Raw genomic sequence first — 24,911 nt, forward strand, 5'->3', positions numbered from 1 at the left:
GATGATGCTGGCAAAACTATTAGAATGATTAATTATTAACTGCTGACTTCTACTCAAATCACATTTTCATTTAAATAAATTAGTCGGTCAGAAATTGAACAAAAGTTTCGATACCATTGACATTTTAGGGATAAAAAGGGGTGAAGGTTATCTTAAAATCTAAAAATTATTATTAAACCTTGGGTGCTCAAATCAATGTGCATGGGACCCTAGGCTATGACAGGGAGGAATCACATAATTGAGTGGAATCATGAAATAGAATAGAGTCATAAAGCAGCACAGAAACAGGCCCTTCAGCCCATCTAGTTTGTGCTGGACCATTAATTTGCCTAGACCTATTGACCTGCACTTGGTCCATAGCCCTCTGTACCTCTCCTATCCATGTACTTATCCAAATTTCTCTTAAATGTTGAGATCTTACCCCACCCCCCCCGCCCACCACTTGCAGTGGCAACTTGTTCCACACTCACACCACCCTCTAAATGAGGAAGTTCCCCCTAATGTTCCCCTTAAACATTTCACCTTCCAATCTTAACCAATTACCTTTAGTTGTAGTCTCACCTAACCTCAGTGGAAAAAGCCTGCTTGCATTAACCCTACTTTTACCCCTCATAATTTTGTATATCTGTATCAAATCTCCCCTCAGTCTTCAATGTTCTAGGGAATAAAGTCCTAACCTATTCAACCTTTCTCTATAACTAAAATTCCAGCAACATCCTTATAAATTTTCTCTGTACTCTTGCAGTCTTATTTACATCTTTCCTGTAGGTAGGTGATCAAAGCTGAACACAGTACTCCAAATTAGGCTTCTCAAACATCTTACACAATTTCAACATAGCATCGCAATTCCAGTGCTAAATACATTGAGTCATGAAAGCCAATGTGCCAAAAGCTTTCTTTATGGCCCTATTGTCCTATGATACCACTTTAAAGGAATTATTCTCAGATCCCTCTGTTCTACCATACTCCTCAGTGCCCTACCACTTGCCATGTAAGATCTGCCCTGGTTGGTCCTCCTGTGTAAGACCTGCCCTGGTTAGTTCTTCCAAAGTGTATCACCTCACACTTGTCTGCATTAAATTTCATCAGCTATGTTTCAGCCCATTTTTCCAGCTGGTGCAGATCCAGCTGTAAGCTTTGATAGTCTCACTTGCTATCTGCTACTCCCCAGTATTGAAGTTATCTGCAAATTTGCTGATCTAGTTTACCAAATTATCATCCAGATCATTGATAGAGATGACAAACTGCAATTGACCCAGCAGAAGTCACAGGCGTGTATTAAGAGAGGCAACCATCTACTATCACTGTAGCTTCTCCTGTGAAGGCAGTGTTTAATCTAATTTACTATCTCATCCTCACTGCTAAGTGACCAAACCCTCTTGACCAGCGTCTCATGAGGGACCTTGTCAAAGGTCTTGTTAAAGTCCATGTAGACAACATCCACTTTCCTGGTAACTTCCTTGAAAAAGTCTCTAAGTTTGGTTGGACACAACTTATCACGCAGAAAGCCATATGGACTATCCCTAATCTATCATTAATCTCTGTCCGTCCAAATACTTAAATATCCAGTCCCTTACAATACCTTTCAATAACTTTCCCACTATTGATGTCAGCTTCACTGGCCTATAATTTTCTGGCTTACTCTTAGAGTCTTTCTTTAACAAAGGAATAACATCAGCTCTTCCAATTCTCTGGCACCTCACCTGTGGTTAAAGATGTTTTAAATATCTCTCCAATTTCTGCACTAAACTCCTACAGTGGCTATACTTCACTTGTCAACAAATACACTCAAAAACTTCTATAGTTGTACTGTGGCAAGCTTTCTGAACAGGCTGCTTCACTGTGTGTTATGGGGGTGGGGGGGGGGGCTACTGCACAGGACTGAAAGAAGCTGCAGAGGGTTGTAAATTTAGTCAGCTCCATCTTGGTACTAGCCTACAAAGTACCCCAGACATCTTCAGGGAGTGGTGTCTCAGAAAGGCAGCTTCCATTATTAAAGACCCTCAGCAGCCAGGGCATGCCCTTTTCTCATTGCTACCATCTGGTAGGAGGTACTCAGCGATTCAGGAACAGCTTCTTCCTCTCTGCCATCTGATTCCTAAATGAACATTGAACCCTTGGACACTACTTGACTTTTTAAAAATATATAGTATTTGTTTTTTTGCACAATTTTTAATCTATTTAATTTAACTATGCTGTAATTGATTTAGTTATTTATTTGTTATTATTACTGTTTTATTTTTTTTCTTCTATATTATGTATTGCATTGAACTGCTGCTGCTAAGTTAACAAACTTCACTTCACATGCCGGTGATTATAAACCTGATTCTGATTCTGTCCAAGGGAACACCTTGTCAGACTCTGGGGATTTATCTATTTTAATTTGTCTCAAGATGGCAAACATTTCCTCCTCTGTAATCTGTAATGGTCTTGTTGTTGCATTGCCTCACTTCTATGGACTGTGTTCATCTCCTGAATAAATACAGATGCAAAAAATCCATTTTGCACCTCTTTCGTCTCCATGTATAGATTACCACTGATCTTCCAGAGGAACAGTTTTGTCCATTGCTATCCTTTTGCTCTTAATACATCTGTAGAAACTCTTAGGATTCTCCTTCATCTTGTCTGCTGCAGCAACCTCATGTCTTTTAGCTCTTCTGTTTTCATAAGTGTTCTCTTACTTGTACTTCTTGTACCTCATTTGTTCCTTCCTGCCTATACCTGCTATGCACCTCCTTTTTCTTAACCAGGGCCTCAATTTCTCTTGAAAACCAAGGTTCCCTAAACCTGTTATCCTTGCCTTTTTATTCTGACAGGAACATACTAATTCTGTACTATCAAAATTTCACTTTTGAAGGCCTCCTACGTACCATGTCCACCTTTGCCAGAAAACAACCTGTTCCAATCTACACTTCAAAGTTGTCCTTTCTCCAGTTTGGAATCTCAACTCCTGACTTATCCTTAATAATTATCTTAAAATTAATGACATTATGATCACTAGATGCAAAGTGTTCCCCAACACAAACTTCTGTCACTTGCCATGTCTCATTCCCTAATAGGAGATCGAGTTTTGTGCTTTCTCTGGTTAGGACTTCTATGTGTTGATTAAGGAAACTTTCCAGAACACATTTCTGGGGCTATTCGTCTATTCTGGGGCTCTGATTCCTATCATCCTGAAACTGTAGTTCAGGGGTTCCCAACTTTTTTTATGCCATTAACCAAGGTGTCCATGGACCCCAAGTTGGAAACCCCTGTTCTATATTAAAATCTCTGCTGCATGCAGCACTAGCAAACCTTCCCACTTGGATATTAGTCCTCCTCCAGTTCTGGTGCAAACTATCCCTTATGTACAATCCTTGGTTTCCCTGAAAGAGAGCCAGTGATCCAAAAAATTGACACCCTTCCTCTTAGACCATCTCCTTAGCCACATGTTAAACTGTATGATCTTTCTATTTCTGGCCTTACTAGCAAGAGGCATGGGTAGCAAACCTGAGATCACAATCCTGGAGATCCTGTCCTTTCATTTAGCACCTAATTCTCTGAACTTACTTTGCAGGACCTCGTCTGCCCTCCTACCTTTGTCATTGGTTCAGACATGGACCACAGCCTCTGGCTGTTCACCCTCTGACTGTGGACTCAATCTGAGATGTCCCTGATCCTCGCACCTGGGAGGCAATATACCGCCCAGGACTTATAGTCTCGTCCACAGAACCTCCTTTCCGTTGACCAAATCAACGAATCCCCAATCATAGAGCTGCCCTCTTCTCCCCCATTCCCTTCTGAGCCATAGACCCAGACTTTGTGCTAAAGACCTGACCACTGTGGCTTTCCTCTGCTAGGTCATCCCCTCCCAAATAGTATTCAAAGCAGTATACCTGTTGTTGAGGGGAATGGCCTTGGGGGTATTCTGCACTGGCTGCCTCTCTCCTTTTCCCCTCCTGATGGTCACCCAGTTACCTGTGACTTGCATCTTGGGTGTAACTACTTCAGCTTCTAGAATGGTAAGGAGGTATCCAGTTCCAGTTCCAGCTCCAACTTCTTAACATGGTCTGTTAGAAGCTGCAGCTGGGTGTACTAATTGCAGATGTAGATGTCAGGGACACTGGAGGTCTCCCTACCTTCCCAGATCCCACAAAAGGAGCTTTCTATCATCCTGCCTGGTATCCCCACTACTCTAAATATGCAATAAGAAAGATGAGCCAAAGCTGCAACTCCCCACTCTTAACACTAGCCCACTCACACAATAGCTGCTCCACTTAAACCTAGCTTCTTTTTATTGGATCTTGCCAATTGCCTAATTATGTGTATTTCAATGTCTCCTCGGGAACAGTGGTGAGCAAAATGAGCCAACTGCCCCCACTCACTTATTTTAAACTCCCTCTCCCGCTACACAGAAGAAAAAATAATCTTTTGGAAAGATATGCATATGAAAGTAGTTATTAAGTATTTTGCAATTCATTTTACACCATATATTTTGGTGACTAATTGTGAAATCACCTGGTTAAATCTCTGATTGAAACTGTGTCACCCTCAAACTAGAGAACATCCATCATGTTGCTATCCTTGGATGTATCTGGTATTGCAGGCTTCAAAGTTAAAAGTAAATGCATTGTTACTATATTCTACTTTGAGATTTATTTTCTTGCAGGCATTTACAAGGGAAAAAGAAACAGAATAGAATGTAAGACAAACGAGATATAAACGGACAAAGACTGACAAGCAACCAATGCATAAAAGAAGGCAAAATGTAAATTAAAAAAAGACTGAGAATGTGTTAGAAAGAGTCCTTGAAAGTGAGTCTGCAGGTGGAAGAATCAGTTCAGAGTAGTTGGTGATTGAAGTTATTCATGGGGGTTCAGAAGTCTGCTGGTTGTAGGGTAATGACTTTCCCTTGAAAGTTTCCCCATACATCACCAACCAAGTAATGCAAGAAGTATTCTGAAAACCACATGCTTTTCCTTTGGGAGAGAAAAAAAGAATACTGCTCCCTTAACATATTTTGGATATGGATGTAACAATTTGCTGCAAGAAAAAAATCAATGTGGTTTTATAATTATTGTGCAAAATGTTTCAAATTATCTTACCCCTGAACTCTCATTGAATTGAAGCATGCTGCTGTATAAAAGTACTTGTTGTTGGAGCATTAAAATGAATGTTTTACAGATTTCATTTTAAGGAAAATACTGATTTAGGCAAATGACTGGAAACACATTATTGCACTCAGTTGCCAGTGCTTTGTGAGGAATATGACATTTATTTTTGGCTGATGTATAGTTAATTAGTGTGGGAAAACATGGATACATGCCCAGACATTACATTACACAGATGTTCAGATAGAAGTTTTAAGTTAGCAAACAGTGCACAAAATATTATAAGATATTAAAATTGCACAATAGTTTCTGGCTGCAGAAACAGAAGTTTTCATGTTGGGTTAAAGAGATGGTAAAATATTTTACAGTTGATAATCTCCAGGGCTCTCTGAGCATTAAGCCTGTAAATCTTCCTGAATTTTTCTCAGCTTTTTACATGTCTTTGAAATGAAACAAATTACTTAAGACATCTTTTCACTTTAGTTTCTTCTTTAAGAACTAGATGAATCCAACTTCCCAAACCCTTGTATAAAGTCCCCTAAACTCCAATCAAAATCGTTATATTATTGAAAGCAATTATGATTTAATGCTGCTCTCTATTTTGGCCCAACTTAATCCACACAATCATTTTGAATCTGAGTTAATATGTTATTTTCCATCCCAGATTTACAGCCCTACCATGTTGTGGTTACACAGCCAGAGAAATTGCAAGAGCCTTGCACACTACTTCTGGCACATTCACATGACCACAAGGCCCTGATCAGCACATTTTACACATTTTCTGAGAAAGTTCAAAATATGCTGATTTAATCCAGAAGACCCCAAGGAAAGTGTTAGATCAAAAGCTGCAACATTTGTAGTGCACCACCAGTTAGCTCAAATATACCGTACTCTGTGTTGATTACCAATTCCCATCACCTTTCTGCTTTGAAATCTATAATTCATGGATAGAATCAAACCTAGCAAGAAGAGATCTTCCCTCAACAATGTGGTTATTTAACTTAGAGTTTCTTTACTTGACATGTCCTTTTGCAGAGGCATTGTTAGCTATTGTGCTCTAAACTTTTTAATGTCTTCTCCTTACATTTTATTTGAAACTTTGGATGGTAGATGTGATCATCTAAATAATGTAAAAGGTGAGATTTTTGTGAATGCTGTTTATCAGTTGTTTGAAACTGTATTCTTGGTCGTGGACTACACATTAGCAATATCATGAGAGATTTGTTTAATCTGTGAAGTGATGAGCTTTAAATTCTATAATATGAATGATCAGCTGCAATCTGATGTTAAAGTGGTTCTATTGAAATGTTGTGAAATGCAATGATGGTGATTAATTTTGCAATTAAACTTCACAACTCCATTCAGTTAATGTTTAACTCCAAAACTACCGTCACTTTAAACCTTGTTAGGGAAAATGACATGTAATGCCTCATGGTGAATGCCCCTTGCTGAAGGAATTGTTATAACATATAGTACCTCTTCAGTCTGATGTCAAACAGCACAGCAAGTTCCAACGTGTGTTGACTTGCCCTGAAACTAATGAGAATGAATATTTTCTCTCCTATTTTACATCTTGTTCATTTCAGATAGTTTGGATACTGTGATTATTTTGTACATTTTCCAATGTTTCAGTGATCACTGAATTAACCACTTAAGTATTTTTGTAGGTATTTTATAATCTTCCGGTATTGCAGAAGTTTTAAATAGCTGTGTTCCTTAATTCCTTTTTCTCTAGTTTTTGTTTTATGATGTTTTCTTTCAATACTGGCAGAGAATTTCTATATCAGAATGTAGTAGTGGGATATTACAACCTAGGGCTATATAATTTTATTAAACCATATCTATTATTTAGAATACATTAGATAGAGAAAATATTCCCTGTAGTCTCAACTTCAAAGAAACATATGTCTTTAATGTGCATTAGTGCTGTAGATAATCGATTAAAATAATGTAATCCAAATGTTAAAAGAGCAGGTGTTAATGCTCAAGAGATACCTGTGTTATAAATACGGAATATAAATTTGAAAAATGATATCATGAGTAATCTTGAGCATCTATGTCATTCAACTATCTACTAACTGTTGTAGTGTTGGGAGGTCCAGGTTCTAATTAACATTGAAGACGTCGTTTTGATTGCAGTGTGAGGTGATATTCCTGACTTTCACCTCATGTTATTGGCTTTGATTCCCATTTTCCAGCTTGGAGCTCATGAGTTCCAAAGCTTGAACCAAACAGAATGGAAAATGTAATGCTGGAATCAGCTGCCAGAGATTAATTGTACCAAAAAATCAAACTGATGTATATGTACTGGTGCACACGTAGTATGTGATTAACTCTGGTTGTGGCCAGTATATGTGCAGACATTTGTTGTTGCTTGACCTGTTTTTGCATTAGTTATCTGAATCTCTACATATCTAATTAGGACATGAGGAAAGACCTGGCCCACAAACTGTACCAATGAATAGCCTGTGGGTATTTTTAAGGGACTTTCAGTATACATTTGTATCTTTGCCTGGGGTCTGAATAAAGAATCACCTAAAGATAATCCTAATAAACCATAATGAGATTGCATTGGTTTGTAATGGTACCCTCCTTTGGCAGACTTTAGTGATCACAAACAGTGACAGTGGTTTGCAGATCTCTGTTCACTGGCTGTATGCCCACTCGGGCAAAAGGTCACATAAATAGGTGATGGACCTTGTTTACCAATTATCACACTTCCCAGTGGCTTTCATTTTGAATGACACCTTCTGGAGATGTCAGCATTTCAGTGGAGCTGTGATTAATTTTTCTATGTCTGAAGTACAAGATGTTTCAGTTATCTATCCCTCCGCACTGTTTCACAACAGTTATCCCCTTGTATTTGACACTCTCAAATTCAAGATACATGGAAGAAGCTGCCTGATCTGACAGAGTCCTTTGCAGACATTGAGTGCCTTTGTTTTCCCATTTGCTCTTAAAGGTTCACATCAAATCAATTGGTAGGGAAGGCATACCTCTGTTCAATATATGGGATTGTTTAATTTGGAAGTTATCGAAGTACAAGACCAATTATCTTGTATAATGAAAATAATGGCATTTTGTTCATTATATAGATATTGAAGTGATTTTTCAGTAACCAGGAGGTTGTGAGTTTAAAAAAAAATTAGAAGAAACTCGAGCTATCCCAAATTCTTTCTATTAAACTATTGTGACTGCTTAGTTCTGGTATTCCCATATTTCAGGTCGAGATTGAAAATCTGAAGAGACAGTTTTAGGAAGTTCTTTCTGAACATCCTGGACTAATTCAAATCAGTTATCAAAGTTCAAAGTAAATTTATTATCAAAGAATATATATGTCAACATATACAACCCTGACATTCATTTTCTTCCAGTCATACCCAGTAAATCCAATAACCATAATAGAATTGATGAAAGAACACATCCAATAAAGCAGAGAATTAGTGTGCAAAAGACAGCAAGCTGTAAATACAAATAGGGGAAAAAATAAGTAAGCGGTAAGTATCAAGAGCACGGGATGAGTCCTTAAAAGTGAGTGGAAGCAGTTCAGTGATAGGGCAAGTGAAGTTATCCCCTCTGGAGCCTGATAGCTATGGGGTAATAATTATTTCTGAACCTGGTGGTCTGAGCCCTGAGGCTCCTGTGCCTTCATACTGGTGGCAGCAGCAAGAAGAGAACATGGCCTAGATAGTGGGGGTGGGGGAGTTCCTGATGATAGATGCTGCTTTCCTGCAACATTGCTTTTAACCGGAGCGTGTTTGTGGCACAAATCTGTGCATTCTAAAATTAAGGAGTCTGGAACTAATGAGCATGATTCTTGAAATATTTATTGTCAGTTTCAATGGACGGAGAAATAGATGTAACATTTTAACTTTATGTTCGTTGATTGGAAAACACTTGGGCTTTGAAGGGAGGAGAATCAAAGCAGGGATCAGGCAGAGATCAAAGGTATAGGTAGCAGGGTAGGTACAGGGAGAGAATGAGGATCTCAGTTGATGAAAAGGTAGTAGATCAGGAGACTCTGGATCTTAGCCTCGGTTGGTATAGGTTATATGTGGTCAGGTCCAAATTTTTCCGCAAAGCTCTGAATAGAATAATGTCACTTCCTGCATTTTTTTTGTAGTAGTTGTCACAGGATTAGGGTGTTTCATGCCAAATTTCTGGTGTGACATTATTGTATTTTAGTCCAGCAAAAAATATTGATTTTTAATCACATTGTTAAAGGGAAGTACTGTTATGCAATTTACTTTTTGGGCAATAATTTCCATGCTCTTGAATTGTTAAAGTGAAATGAGCCAATACAGCAGACAAATAATTGCTTGTTAAATTTAAAGTGCATGCTCATGCATAGGTCTTTTTCAAGCAGTTGGGGGCAACCTCTTGTGTTACAAATTTTTATGATTTGGTAGCTGTATATTTGTTCATTGTACCTTTTCGACTTTTGATCATTGGGTTTGTTGTTTTATAACTGAATGAAAATAAACAAGCTTCGTATTAGAATCCAATAAACTCACATCAAGGATTGGAACCAGTGTGTGGGAACACAATGACCTGATTCTTTATTCTGTTATACCTTGGTGCAAATTTATAGGCACCATGATTCTGTACTATTCTATTTAAGATGGTGAAAAGAATGAGGTAACAGATGGATTTATTATCTTCCTCAGAAGTTTCTTTGTAATGTTTGGCAGAAGCTGGATCAAGCGGTTCTGAAGTAGAAATTAGTATGTACTATTAAAAACCATATAAAAAGGAATTTAGTAATAAAGGCTCTACATGCCAAGGTACTGGCTGTGGAAGGAGTTCTGCCAAAAAGAAACGTAAGTACAGATCATGAGAACAAATGGTTTCAAAAAGTCCTTACAATTTATGCATTTCAGAGTTTTATCCTTTTTTTTTGCTATGCTATATTCAAATTTATAAACCCTCATCCTCCAGTAATTTGGACTGTACATTGTATTAAAGTAATAAATGTTTAAATTTTGATTGTTGTACATACCAGCCAGTAAAAGCTGATTTTAAAGCATACAGCCTTGCAGCCTCCCTTTAGCTGACTTTGGAACAGAAAGGAACTAAAAGAAATATGCAAGATGAAAAGAACACTTGGCCCCTCCCACCCACAGCTTAGATTTTGTATATTCACCAAATTGGATGTAATTTATTTCAGAATTTATGAGTGTTTAATCCATAGTTATTTCAGGTTTATTTTCCTTGTTTATTCCACAAGGGTGAACTCTCTGCTTTCGAGCCTGCACATTTAATGAAACATTATAAAACTGGCATCTGGAGACCTCAGAGGACGTCTCTTGGAAGCTGGAGTTTGGGCAGTTGGGTAATCATTTTTATTCTGTTTATTTTCCAAATGGAAATAGACATGTATGATAAAAATGTCATCCACACTCTACACATTGTACCCTGTAACAGAATTAGATGTCAATTCTTAATGTCTAGCTCTGTTTTTCTTTTCTATGAACGGATGCATTATTGCTCACAGGAACTTGACTGTAATATATGGTAAGAGACAAGTAGCTCTTTATGGCCAGTGATTATTTGGTTTGAATGAAACCTGTGATTTATGGCCATTTAACAGAAAAGTCTTGTAAATTCCCAGTGTTGCATTTTTCCTCCATACAGAACAAGACAAGTGAAAGTGACAACTGGGTTAGCCTCGAAAGTGGAATGCATAGTGCTTCAGAATGTGTTATACTTAATAAACCTGACATGAGAAGCGTGCACATACAGTACCACACCAATGCTTTATGCAAGAGTGAAAGTGACATTAGCTCTCAGACTCGCACAGTGTATGTTCAACTAACAGTGCTGTCAATGCACATCTGTTCCATCAATGGTTTGGACAGGAAGGCAGCACCTGGGCCTACTGAAGACAGCTTTTCAAAGCTATTTAGATCATATTTGCATATATTCTTAAAAATACTAATTTTCAAAAGAAAATAATTAATTACTGGGGGGAATATTTCATTCTAAAAATTACTTCCATAAAGAAATGAATTGTATTTGAAAAATGTCATCAGTTTTCTAAGCATATGCATTGGCTTCCAGTTAATTGGGCCCAATTAAGTGGCTGTCCCAAATAGCTGGAATTTCATGGAAATACTTAAGAGGCAAAGAGAAGCTACTGTTTAGCTGAGTAACAAATTATACATTTAAATGAAATACAGAATGAATTATAACACTATTAATACTAAAGTTTTATAAAACTATATTAGTTCCTAAAGTTATCTGCAGAAGAATTCATCACCACCATGTTCTTTTGATTCACTGTAAATGAACAAAATCAGTGCAGATAATGGGCTACCTTCATTGCCTTCCTGCATAAAATCAGAATTTAAAAAAACCCAAAATAATCAAAAATCTTGTTGAATCTGCGTCTGTCAACCCAAATGGATAACATCGCACAAGCACACTCAACTGGCAGTGTTTAATAGCTGTACACTCCTTAATGTCTAACGACTGTTTCAGGCATCTCCAAGTCTGAATTCTTGAAACCATAGTGAGCAAAACAGTTTTGAATTATTTTACTGCTTATTTCTTGCAAACTGTCGGTAACAAAAATCACTTTTTTTACACAAACACATGCAAATGATGCTATTTAAAAAACGTTCACTGTAAGCATGGTGTAGAGTCTAACAGCCGCACAAGTTGACAGCAGCTGACACTAATTAGAAACTGTTTGGCAGCAGTCTTCTGTCTCAAAAGTAGCATAGTGTCCCAAATAAATGAAGGGAGGCCTCACCTTGTGTATTGTGAACAGTTTTGGGCTCCTCATCTAAGAAAGGATGTACTGGCTTTGGAGAAGGTTCAGAGGTGCGCTCACATGGATGATTCTGGGAGTAAAAGGGTTATACGAGGGAAGTTTGGTGGCTCTGGGTCTGTACTCGTTGGAATTTAGAAGAATGAGGGGGGATCTCATGGAAACCTTTCAAGCGTTGAATAGCTGTGGATGTAGATGTGGAAAGGATGTTTCCCATGGTGGGGGAGTCTGGGATGAGAGGGCATAGCCTCAGGATAGAGGAGTGTCCATTTAAAACAGATGCAGAGCAATTTCTTTAACCCGAGGGTGGTGAATTTGTGGAACTTGTTACCACAGGCAGCTGTGGAGGCCAGGTTGTTGGGTGTATTTAAGGCACAGCTTGATCGGTTCTTGATTGGACATGGCATCAAAGGTTACAGGGCGAAGGCCAGGGAGTGGGACTGTGGAGGGGAGAAAAAGATCAGACATGATTGTATGGTGGAGCAGACTCGATGGGCCAAATGGCCCAGTTCTGCACCTATGTCTTATGGAGTCCTGGCTATTTTCTTGATGAAATTTTTTTCTTTAAGAGTTGTCACACATAAGTGGCTGCTCTGCTTAACTAATGACCCAATTAACCAGAATCCATGGTACATCGAAGTCAAATAAGAAACAAACTTCTAACGATAGAATCTAATGGAGAGTATTTTGACTGGTTACATCACAGCCTGGTATGGAAACACCAATGCCCAATTGTGGGTGCAACCAAATTCATCACAGGCAAAGTGCTCACCATCTTGGAGTACATTTTTATGGAGTGATGCTTCATGGAAGCAGCATCCATCATGAAGGATCCCTAGCACCAGGCTATATTCTCTTGCTATTAACTTTGGGCAGGAGGTGTAGAATCCTTGGATCCCACACCATTAGGTTCAGGGACAATTATTACCTCTATCAAGCTATTGAACCTGGTGGTGTGGGATCTAACCAACATGGATAACTGCATTCACCACTACTCTGAATTGATTCTGCAATCTGCAGACTCACTTTCAAGGACTCTTTACAACTCTTTACAATATTATTTTTATTTGCGCAGTTTGTCCTCTTATGCAATTTGGTGTTTGTCAGTCTTTGTTCATGTATAGAATTTCAAAATTCTTTTGTATCTTTTTTCCTGTAAATGCCTGCAAGAAAATGAATTTCAAGGAAGTATGTGACATCATATATGCACTTCAATAAATTTACTTTGAAAAAACAGGAGTTTAAAAAAAATAAATTCCATTTCTGGATTACCCATGAAAAGTATTTTAAATGTTTATTAGTTTCCCACTGAAATACACCATTAAGATTTGGATTGTATCAAAATTGTGTATACAAAATAAACTTTGTGTTGGGTTCAACGGCACAATATAGCTTTGGGCATTTCTAACCTTTTTTTTATAAATCAAAAGCTTTCCAAGTATTAATGTGTTGTTAATGAGCTGTTGAAAGTCTCTGAATTGCTAGGAGTGAATGTTCTTGTAATCATACAATTTGATGGGATTTGGATGTTTTTCACATCTGTTTTCAATAGAGAAAGAAGGATGTGAGTTTCTTTGGAGAATGCTTTGTAATATTTTTGACCTGTAATTTATTTATTGGCCTTTGAATGTAGTGTTCTGCACAGATGCACATTCCCATTATTGGAAAGGGCAGGTGTGCTGCATATTGGAAAAACTGCTAATTAGGATATGCTGAGAGATGAGCAAAACCCAGAATCATTAGAAAAGCATGTGTACAGTTAAACAAGGTTTCAGGTATTTCAACTTGAGTTTGAACAACAGATTAACAGTGGTTATATTTAGTACAGTAGGATAAAGAGAGGTTTGATGTCTCATGAATTTAAGTAAATGCACATGTAATTAGATGAGTCAAAGAGTTGTATAGCACAGAAACGGGCCCTTTAGCCCAGCACATTCATGCTGATCTCTTTGCCCACCTACACTAATCCCTATGTCCACACTAATACTGTATTATTTTCAGCTTTGCCTATTTAAGCATCTATCTAAATATCTCTTAAACACAGTAGTTCTATCTGATTCCTGTTCCTCCTCTGGCAGTGAATTCCAAATATCAACAATTTTGAGCAAAAAAATTTCTCAGAGGGAATCCTCAGTTCTCCTTTAAAACTCCTCCGAATCTTAATTCTTTGCCTTTTTGTTTTTGATATCACTATTACGGGAGAAAGATTTTGACCATCTGTCTTTGCTTTTTTAGTCTTGTATCCAAGTCTTTTGAATTTAGGAGCTTCCTGTGATTAGCTTAATATGGTTTTTGAATTGTTTAGTATTTTGGTGAAGGCTGTGTTTAAAACTGTGATGTATAATTTTTGTATACCTGTGGCATTCTGCACTAGTATCGTGGTCATCTAATTTGGTTATATTTGATGTTTTGCTCTTTAGTTTTATTGTGATGGTACACAATGAAATATGCTTGAGTATCTCCAAACAGTCTTTTGTTAATCTCCACTGATGAAAGAAAAAAACGATTTGTCATTAATGTGTTTTATGCATTCAGAACAAAATGTCTAAAAACGAATTTTAGTTATCTCTAAAAATGTCTATTACCACAGAATTGTGTAGCTGTAAATATAACACAGTGGATAAGAAGTTCATTTTTGATTATTAGCTCTAATGCATGCGAGGATATTGACAAGCAGTTAAAAGCATGAACATAATTAACTTGTAAGTAGAAATGATACTCGTTTCTTTTTTTGTAATTTATTTTTTTATTGAAGTTCATCAAACAAACATTTCCATAAGATGTATTTCAGACATTGTACATATATATCATATAATCATATATGTCACAAATCTCCACATAGTATTTATCTGAGGTATACGCTTATAGAAAAGAGTGGAGAGGAAAAACAAACAAAAGGAAAAAACTATGTACAAGTAGGTAGTGATCTTTTTTACAACATATTCATTGATTTGTAAGAATAAAATCAGGCCTATGAGGCATTATGTAGTTAAACCATTTTCCCAGTATGAATCAAATTGTTCCAGCTTATGATTAACAGATGCTGTTATCTTCTCCATTTTGTAAATGTCCATTGTAATTTCCATCCATGTATTTAAAGTTGGACTCTCCTGTGATAACCATTTCCTGGTAAAGGCCTTTTTACCAGCCATCAACAGTATATTCATTAAATATTTATCTCTTTTCAACCATTCTTGAGGTATATACCCAAAATATATGGTCTTATTCTCTAAGAGTATTTCACATTTAAAGATGTCTTGTAGGGCATTGTGTATCCCCCTCCAATAATCTTTGATAACAGGGCAGTCCCAAAAAATATGATAATGATTTGCATTTTGATTTCCACAATTTCTCCAGCAAACAGGGAGGTTACTATCATAATGGGATTTCTGAGAGGGTGTAATAAAATATCTTATCAAGTTTTTCCATCCAAACTCCCTCCATTTCTGTGAACTGGTACACTTCCATTAATACCTCCATATTATTGTCCATTCTTCCTCAGATATAATTATCCCTCCTTCCTTCTCCCATTTTGTTTTAATGTATGAAGTCAAATGTGTTTTAAGATTTGACAACCCCTTATACATGCTTGAAATGATTCTACTACCGTTATCTGAATGATATGCTTTTCTAAGTAGCTCTAAAAAGGATGTACTTGCCTTGGTTAAATTTTTAAGCGTCTTATTAACTTATTGTTGCATCTGTAAATACCGATTAAAAATCTTGTTTTTCTAATCAGTGTTTCTCTTTAAGTATTTCAAAACTGAACAGTGTTCCTTCTTTCATTATGTTGCAAAGAAATGTTATTCCTTTAGCTGTCCAGTCCTTAAATCTAGCATCCAATTTATTTGATGTAAAATCCATCATATGCACACCATTTAAGAATTGCAATATCTCCCTCTAGATTATATTCTTTTATAGTAGTTTTCCATATTTTAAGAGTCAATTTCACCCCTGGGTTATCAGTAGTATTTATGTACCTTTGCAAGTTGTTATCAGCCAAAATTGCTTGTATGGGGATGGGAAGTACCCGCTCCTCAATGTTTTTCCGTTGAGTGTCATATGATGGGTTGCACCAACATATGAAATGATACTCGTTTAAAGGTTGTTACCTTAATGCCATGGTTTCATCTTGCCCCGAGGCATTATGTTTCTACTATATGGTTAATGTAAACTTGTAGCAGTAAGTGTGCTAAATATTGCCGGGTTTCAATGTTATAGTGCAAGATTCATTCGATATAGATTATGTTTAAGCAAAATAAACACAGGCACAGAACTTGGCCTGACACATGTCATTGTTCCAATGATTTTGTATTTCTGAGGTTGATGACTTTGAGATTCGTGTGCAGTAGATCATTGAGCACTTGCTTCACTGCTGATTATAAAGTAAATTAGTTGGATATCGGTTAATGTTTTTAAGTTACCAATTTGTGTATGAATTCTGAATGTTGTCTGATTTCTTTCTGCAGGTCTCAGTATCAGAGGCGCACAGGAGGAAGAACCACCAGATCCCCAACTAATGAGACTTGACAACATGTTGCTAGCAGAAGGGGTTTCTGGACCAGAGAAAGGTGGAGGAGCAGCAGCAGCAGCGGCAGCGGCAGCAGCGTCGGGCGGATCAGGATCAGATAACACCGCTGAACACTCAGATTACAGAGCCAAATTATCCCAGATCAGGCAGATCTACCACACAGAGCTTGAAAAATATGAACAGGTATGAACTTAGTTATAATCATGGCATTGAAATACATGCTCTGTGATAACATTATAAGAAGTGCATTTTCAATATTGATCATCTTTGTTGGTTTAGCTCTAAACTTTGCTTTAGTTATTTCTTGGTTACATATTGAGAAATAGATGTGAATCCAGCTGAAATCCGCAAAATGCCGTAGAGTTTAACTATCACCAACTCATTTTGAACTTGGAACAAACGGTGTTTGCCTGGAACAATTGTCTCCAGCTGCAGATTTTTTGCCAACTTCTGAACAAAGAAACCAAACCTGTGCTTCTGCTGATTTTGCCCAAGATCCCCTTGTGTACGCAACTGTATGCAAATATGTATCGACTATTTTAAATTTGGAAGTGCAAGTAAAATAAGCAGTGAGAGAGCCTGAGAGAGAGAGATTTGGATTCCTGGCAGCGGAATAGAGAGCTGTTCCTGTCTTTACCAATGTATTTCACAGAATAAAGAAACATCCTTTTGTCTGTATCTTTTCCTATGTGGTTTGGAAAATCTGTAGTTTGAAGAGAGCAGTGGCTACATTGGCACGCTTGTATGAAATAAATTTCTTTTGCTGTGGATGAAAAGCCTATGGTCAAGGCAACAGTGTACAAGAGTATTTGACCAAATTCTTTTTAAAAAAAAATTGATTCTGATTTTATTTACTGGTGACCCTAACTCTGGTTCTTGTGTAACTGACTACCAAGGTTAATAGTAAATTGAAATTAGTTAATGTTGCCCTGGCCACCAAATTAAACCTGGAAGCTTAAACTTCGCTTTCAAGGACTCATGTTTTTAGTATTGTTTGTTGTTTATTTATTTCTGTATTTTTTGGTATTTTCACAGTTTGTCTTTTGCACATTGGTTGCTTTTCAGTCTTTGTGTGCAGTGTTTCATTAATACTATTGTACTTTATTTTACTGTGAATGCCTGCAAGAAAATGAATCTCAGGGTACTATGATGACATATACCTACTTTAATAATAAATGTACTTTGAACTTTGATTATGCCTCAGTGTTGAGTGGATAGCAGAACTGAAATGCTAAATTTCACCTTGGAAAAATACAAGATGAGACCAAAATATTTATATAAAAGTTTGTACTATAATGTCCCAAAGTACTTTGCAACTATTTAATAACTTAAGCATCTAGAGAATCTCTTGATTTTAATAACTAATGACATTTTGGCATTTTAATTCTGTAGGCATTTACAACAGCCTGTGCTTAGGAAAATGCCACAATCAGAATGAAATAACAAGCAGGTGAATTATTTTTGTGGTATTGGTAAAGTGATAAATGTTGTTCAGCAGACTAATCATGCATTGTATCAGGCAGGCAGCACCTAGCGCAGACATCAGAGGCAAACCTGACTCCTCCGATAATGCAGGATGCTGCTGCGCAATTAGTCCTGATTATCAGCTGACCACAAGTTAAGAGAACCTTGGCTGATGAAGTTGGCACTTTTATATAAGGTAGATGATCTTGCAGTGCAAAGATTGGCAGGTATGATAGCATGGGCATCACTGAGTTGTGGTTGAAAGAAAGTTATAGTTGGGAGCTTAACATCCAAGGATACACTTTGTATCAAAGGACAGGCAGGTGGGCAGAGGAGTGGCATGGCCCTGTTAGTAACAAAAAAAGAAGTCAAATCCTTAGAAAGAGGTGACATATGTTCGGAAGATGTAGAATCGTTGTGGATAGAGTAAGGAACTTCGAGGGTAAAAGGACCCTGAATGGGAGTTAATATACAGGTCTTTGAACAGAAGCCAGGATGTGGGCTACAAATTACAATGGGAGATGGAAGCTGCATGTTACAGAAATTATAGATCAGTTAGCCTGATCTCAGTGATTCGAAAGGTGTTAAAAATGAGGTTTCAGGGTACTTGGAGGCACATGATAAAATAGGACAAAGTCACCATTGATTTCCTTGAGGGAATAATTTGCCTGACAAATCTGTTGGAATTCTTTGAGGAAATGAAAAAACAAGATAGACAAAGGAGAATTGGTGGATGTTGTGTACTTGGATTTTCAAAAGGTCTTTGACAAGGTGTCGCACATGAGGGTTCTTAGCAAGGTAAGAGCTCATGGTATTACAGGAAAAATACTAGCGTAGATAGAGTATTGGCTGATGAGCAGGAGATAAGGTGGAAATAAAGGGAGCCTTTTCTGATTGGATGCCGGTGACTTGTGGTGTTCTGCGGGGTGGGGGGGGGGTGTTAGGACTGCTTCTTTTTACGTGGTATGTCAGTGTTTTGGATGATGGTATTGATGGCTTTATGGCCAAGTTTGCAGAAGGTAGGTGGAGGGGCAGGTAGTCTCGAGGAAGCAGAAGGACTTAGGAAAATGAGCAAAGAAGTGGCAGATGGAATATAGTATCAGGAAGTGTATAGTCCTGCACTTTGGTAGAAGAAATAAAAGCGTAGACTATTTTCTATCTGAGAAAATTCAAAAATCATAGGTGCGAAGGGACTTGGGGATTCTTGTACAGGATTCCCTGGAGATTAGCTTGTAGGTTGAATCAGTGGTGAGGAAGACAAATGCAATATTAGCATTTGTTTTTAGAGGACTAGAATATAAAAGCAAGGATGTACTGCTAAAGCTTTATAAAGCACGGCTGAGGACTTAGAATATTGTGAACAATTTTGGGCCCCTTATCTAAGAAAAGATGTGCTGACATTGGTGAAGGGTTCACGAAGATGATTCTTGGAATGAAAGGCTTATCGTATGAAGAGCTTTTGATGACTCTGGGCCTGTACTCACTGGAATTTAGAACAGTGGGTGGGGGATATCATTGAAACTTATCAAATATTGAAAGGCCTGGATAAAATGGATGTGGAGAGGATGTTTCCTAAAGTGTAAGTCCAGGACCAGAGGGCACAACCTCAGAATAGGGGGCTATTCATTTAGAATAATGATGAGGAGGAATTTCTTTAGCCAGAGGGTGGTGAAGCTGTAGAATTTTGTTGCCTAAGGCGACTGTGGCGGCCAGGTCATTGTGTGTATTTAAGGTGAAGGTTGATAGATAATTGATAAGTCAGGGTGGAAAAGGTCACAGGGAGAAGGCAGGAGAATAGGATTGAGAGGGGAATGGATCAGCCATGATGAAATGAGGAAGACATTAGGAGGCAGTGATCATAATGTGATTCATACTACAATTTGAGAGGGAGAAGCATATGTCACACATATTTCTCAATCAAATAAAGTGAATTACAGAGGCATGAGAGAGGAGCTTGCTCAGGTGGATTAGAGGAGGGTACTGGTGGGGATGATGGCGGAGCAGAGGTGGCTGAAGTTTCTGGCAATAGTTAACAAGGCGCAGGATAGATATGTCCCACAGAAATAGTTGTTCTCAAATGGCAGGGCTAGGTAGCGGTAGCTGACAAAGAAGTTGAAGATTGCATAAAAGCCAAGGAAAAGACATGTAAGCTAGCAAAAATGAGTGGGAAGTTGGATGATTGGGAAGCTTTTAAAATCCAACAAAAGGCAACTAAAAAAGGTATAAGAAGGGAAAAGATTAAATATGAGGGCAAACCAGCCAATGATATAAAACAGGATACCAGAAGGTTTTTTCAGTTATATAAAGAGTAAAAGGGAGGTGAGAGTTGATATTGGACCACTGGAAAATGTTGCTGGTGAAGAGTAATAGGGGACAAGGTAATGGCAGATGAACTTAATGGGTACTTTGCATTAGTCTTCACTGCAGAAGACACTGGTGGTGTGCCAGAAGTATGTGAGTGTCAGGGAGAAGGAATGCGTTCCATTGCTATTACAAAGGAAAAAGTGCTAGGCAAGCTCAAAGATCTTCAGGTGGATGTCACCTGGACCAGATGGACTACAGCCCAGAGTCCTGAGAGAGGTTACTGAAGAGATAACGGATGAATCGGTCATGATCTTTCAAGAATCACTTGATTCTGGCATGCCCAGAGAACTAGAAATGTCACTGTACTCTTTAAGAAGGGAGGAAGGCATAACAAAAGAAATTATTGGCCAGTTAACTTAACTTCAGTGGTTGGGAAAGTGTTGGAGCCTATTATTAAGAATGAGGTTTTGGGGTACTTCGAGACTAACGGTATAATAAGTCAAAGTCAGCATGAGTTTTGTGAAGTCAAATCTTGCCTGACAAATCTGTTAGTTCTTTGAGGAAGTAACAAGCAGAGTGGACATAAGAGAGGCAATGGATGTCATTTACTTAGATTTTCAGAACAGTTTTGATAAAGTCCACACAAGAGGCTTCTTAACAAGATAAGGTCCTATGGTGTTACAGGAAGGATGCTGGCATGGATAGAGGAATGCCTGATGGGCAGGAGGCAGTGAATAGGAATAAAAAGGGCCTTTTCTGGTTGGCTATCAGTAACTAGTGGTGTTCCTCGGGGCAACTGCTTTTCACATTGTTTGTCAGTGATTTGGATAATGGAATTGATGACTTTGTGGCAAAGTTTGTGGATGATACAAAGAAAGGTGGAGGGGTAGGTAGTGCTGAGGAAGCAATGCGATTGCAGCAGGACTTAGACAAATTGGACGAATGAGCAAAAAAGTGGCAGGTGGAATACAGTGTTGGGAAATGTCTGTTAATACATTTCGGTAAAAGGAACAGTAGTATGGACTATTTTCTAAATGGGGAAAAGGTTCAAACATCAGAGGTGCAGAGGGACTTGGGAGTCCTCATGCAAGACTCCCAGAAGGTTAATTTACAGGTTGAGAACAAAGAACATAGAAATCTACAGCATTTTACAGGCACTTCAGCCCATAATATTGTGCTGACCGCATAACTCTAGAAACTGCCTAGAATTACCGTACCACATAGCCCTCTATTTTTCTAAACTCCATGTACCTCTCTTAAAAGACCCTATTGTATTCGCCTCTACCACCAAGTCTCTGAGTCTGTAGTAAAGAAGGCAAATGCAATGTTGGCATTTATTTCAAGGGCAATAGAATATAAAAACAAAGAAATAATACAGAGCCTTTATAAGACACTAGTCAGGCTGCATTTGGAGTATTGTCAACAGTTTTGAGTTCCATATCTAGAAAGGATGTGTTGTCATTGGAGAGAGTGGTTCACAAGGATGATTCCGGCAATGAAGGGTTAACATATGAGGAGCATTTGGCAGCTTTGGACCTGTACTCACGAGAATTTAAAAGAATGCGTGAGGATCTCATTGAAACCTACGGAATGTTGAAAGGACTAGATAAGGTGGATATGGAGAGGATGTTTCCTATGGTAGGGATTATCCAGAACTAGATGGTATAGCCTCAAAATTGAGGGGCGACCTTTTAAAATGGAGATAAGGAGGAATTTTTTAGCTAGAGTGGAGATAAGAGTGGAGAATTTGGAATGCTCTACCGCAAACTGTGGTGGAGGCCAGGTCTGTGGGTGTATTTAAGGTGGAGGTTAATCGTTTCCTGATCAGTCAGGGCATCAAAGGATATGGGGAGAAGGCAGGGATATGTGTTTGAGTGGGATCTGGGATCAGCCATGATGGAATGGGGAGCAGTCTCAATGGGCTGAATGGCCTAATTTTGGGTCTTGTGGTCTGAGACTTGATAGGCCAAATGACCTAATTCTGCTCCTATGTCTTGTGGTTGTTGTATGGTTCTATATGATTAATCTCACTAAATAACCCCATCTGATTTTTGAGCTGAAATGGTAGATGATTTCTTGAAAAGAGAATAAAATTAGTTTGAAGATTTTATTCACTCTCCAGTGGCTCTAATTTTTCTACTGATATGACCACTGCAAGGTGGCATATTTATGTATTAATAATTTGAGATGTCTTAAGCCTTTATCTGCTCCTTAAGGACACTTCTTTATGTGTTATTTTTAGCATTGTTGACCACCTGTTTGTTTTCTTTGCTGATGTGATCTTTTCCCATACATAAGCTGTTGAATATGCCTATGTAATTAGAAATGCCAAAGGGGTGAAAGATGGGAATAAAAATTAAACTATGGTCTCAAGTTCAATTTATTTTGGCTTGTTACGGATTCAAGCAACAATAAATATATGAGTGAGGCAGTGGTTTTTATAACAAATAACACTTTTATTAAACACTGAAAACAAACCCTCCAAAAGTAAACAAATCACTAACGTAACCGGAAATCAGCTGCTGTGCAGCAGCTTAAACAGTTCTTAAAGCGATGTTGCAAAAACAGTTCTTCAAAGTAGTATTGCAAAAGTTCAAAATGCTCACAGTCCATTTAAAGGAGAGACTTTTAAAGACGATTTAAATTCTCTTTCACGTCGTGTCGTTGCAATTCCCAGTCAAACTACTTTTCCCACGAAGAATTTTACGAAGATGAAATGTAACAGCTTGAAGGCACTGACCTTTCCTTTACAAAACTGTTCCCAATCCTTTCTGCTGTTCACAGGGATTAACACGGGGACAGTCAACGAATTCCTTCCGAATGAGGATCAAACAAGGTCGAACCTGTTTCACCATCGAAATTGATTCTCCTCGATCTTTTAACTCCCGAACTCCGATCTTCACTCTCCACTAATTCTCAACTAGCAGTATTATAAAGAAACTGCTGGCAATGACCTTTTAAACTTTAGGCATTAAATAAAACTTCGTCTTTCAACTAAATTGCGTCATAACATTAAATCACGCAGTGGCATGAAGTCAACATGGCAAATCCAGCCACGAACTGCCCCTCCTCACAGGGAGGGGGCCTCCTTTTATACCCTGTTTAAAAAAAAACAACAACAATCTGTCACATGACCTCTACTGGCGGGAAAATGACGTCACTCCACCATCACAAGACCATTACCTCAAGTCCAGTACAGCTTCAACACCTGTCACGTGACAAGTACACCACTGTCACATGTCACGGGTACGTAACAGGCTATTAATGCCATGTCGCTGAAATAGAGCAAATTTTAAGAACAAGAAGTTGGAGTAGGCCATTCAGCCCTCCAGCCTGCTTAGCAATTCAGAAAATAATGGCTGACCTTCATCTCAGCACCACTTTCCTGCAATAAATCAAAATTCCTCAGATCTGTTAATATCTGATCCGCTTTGATTGATCCATCATGCACTATTGGGTAGAGATCATAAACCTGCGATTCTGTAAATGCTGGAAATCCAGAGTAACACACAAAATGCTGGAGGAACTCAGCAGGTCAGGCAATATGATTTGCTGAGTTTCTCCAGTATTTTGTTTGTGTTACAATTGGGTAGTGTATTCTTAGCTACCAGATATTTTCTCATCCCAGATCTGAATGGTTAACACTTATTTTGAGGCTGCAGCCCCTGCCTCTAGACAACCCTGCAAGGGAAATACCATCCCTACATTACCCTGTTAAACTCTATAGGAATTTTGTACATTTCAAAGCTGCTTTCATTATTAACAAAGGCCCCAACTGCTTATTTTGTCCTTGGAGGATAAAACCTCAATTCCCGAAAGTCAAATTAGTGGACCTTCATGCCCCTCCCCCTTTTGAAAGTATTCCTCTCCTTAGGAAGGGAAACCAGGCCTATACATAATATTCCAGATGTGGTCTCACTAGGTCTCAGTGATTGTAGTAGGATAATTGTATTCTTCTACTCAAATATCTTGCAACAAAGGCCAATAGAACATTTGCCTTGCTTATTCTTAAACACTAAAGGTTTTCAATCTTGCACCAGTTGGATAAATTTCCTGATCTTTTTATTTTTCCTCTACCAAAGTATGTTACTGTGTATTTTACTAGATTATATTCTCTCTGACACGCTCTCACTCATCCTCTATGCCCCCTGAAGCCCCTCTGCATCCTTTTGCCGCCATGCTCTCATCTAGTTTTGGAACATCAAAAAGCACAAACTTACTGCATTTGATCTAATTTGAGGGATTCCCTCATCAAGTCCACTCTACAGGTTTTGAGTTGCTTCAATGGCACAATGGGCTTCATGAAAGTATGAAACCTTGATTTTTAATCTTTTTCTGAAGCCGAATAATGAAGGCAGGTGCAATGGTGGTATACCTGCACTCTCAGGTGGATATAAAGAGCATTATTTCAATATAGTCCTCTGCCTGAACCTATGTTTATTCCTCATTTTACTATACTAGAGCATGTTATCTGGTCATCATATTCCATTTTGTAGGAACTTGTGGACAAATTTCAAAGAGACTGAAAAAGCAAGGCTATCTAAAATGTGGATATTTTTAAAAGGGAGAGTAAGCCTAGCATGTCTTAAGAGAATTTTAATGGCTAGTCACACAACTTGTCTTCAGAGAGATTCAGAGTATGTTGTCAAAAGTTCAAAGAATGCTCTCTTTCCTTGGTGACTAATCTATTTCTCACCTCTGTGCTAGTTTTTAATCAGCTGAAGACTATGCATAGTTGTTATCAGTATTT

The 24,911-nt window shown here is 38.1% G+C and overlaps 1 protein-coding gene across 4 annotated transcripts in view; it reads left to right on the forward strand.

Moving 5' to 3' along the window:
• LOC140731181 (pre-B-cell leukemia transcription factor 3) overlaps nt 1-24,911 on the forward strand; it is a 199,203-nt gene that overhangs the window by 130,990 nt on the left and 43,302 nt on the right. For all 4 annotated transcript variants that reach the window (XR_012099739.1, XM_073052622.1, XM_073052621.1 and 1 more), the window contains exon 3: nt 16,332-16,576. Coding sequence is in view for 3 of the 4 variants with exons in the window: in XM_073052622.1 (XP_072908723.1) it covers nt 16,332-16,576 (245 nt within the window). In the remaining variant the exon portion in view is untranslated. The remainder of the gene's footprint in view (nt 1-16,331; nt 16,577-24,911) is intronic.

Source organism: Hemitrygon akajei, chromosome 7, assembly GCF_048418815.1.
Source record: "Hemitrygon akajei chromosome 7, sHemAka1.3, whole genome shotgun sequence".
Taxonomy (NCBI): Eukaryota; Metazoa; Chordata; class Chondrichthyes; order Myliobatiformes; family Dasyatidae; genus Hemitrygon; species Hemitrygon akajei.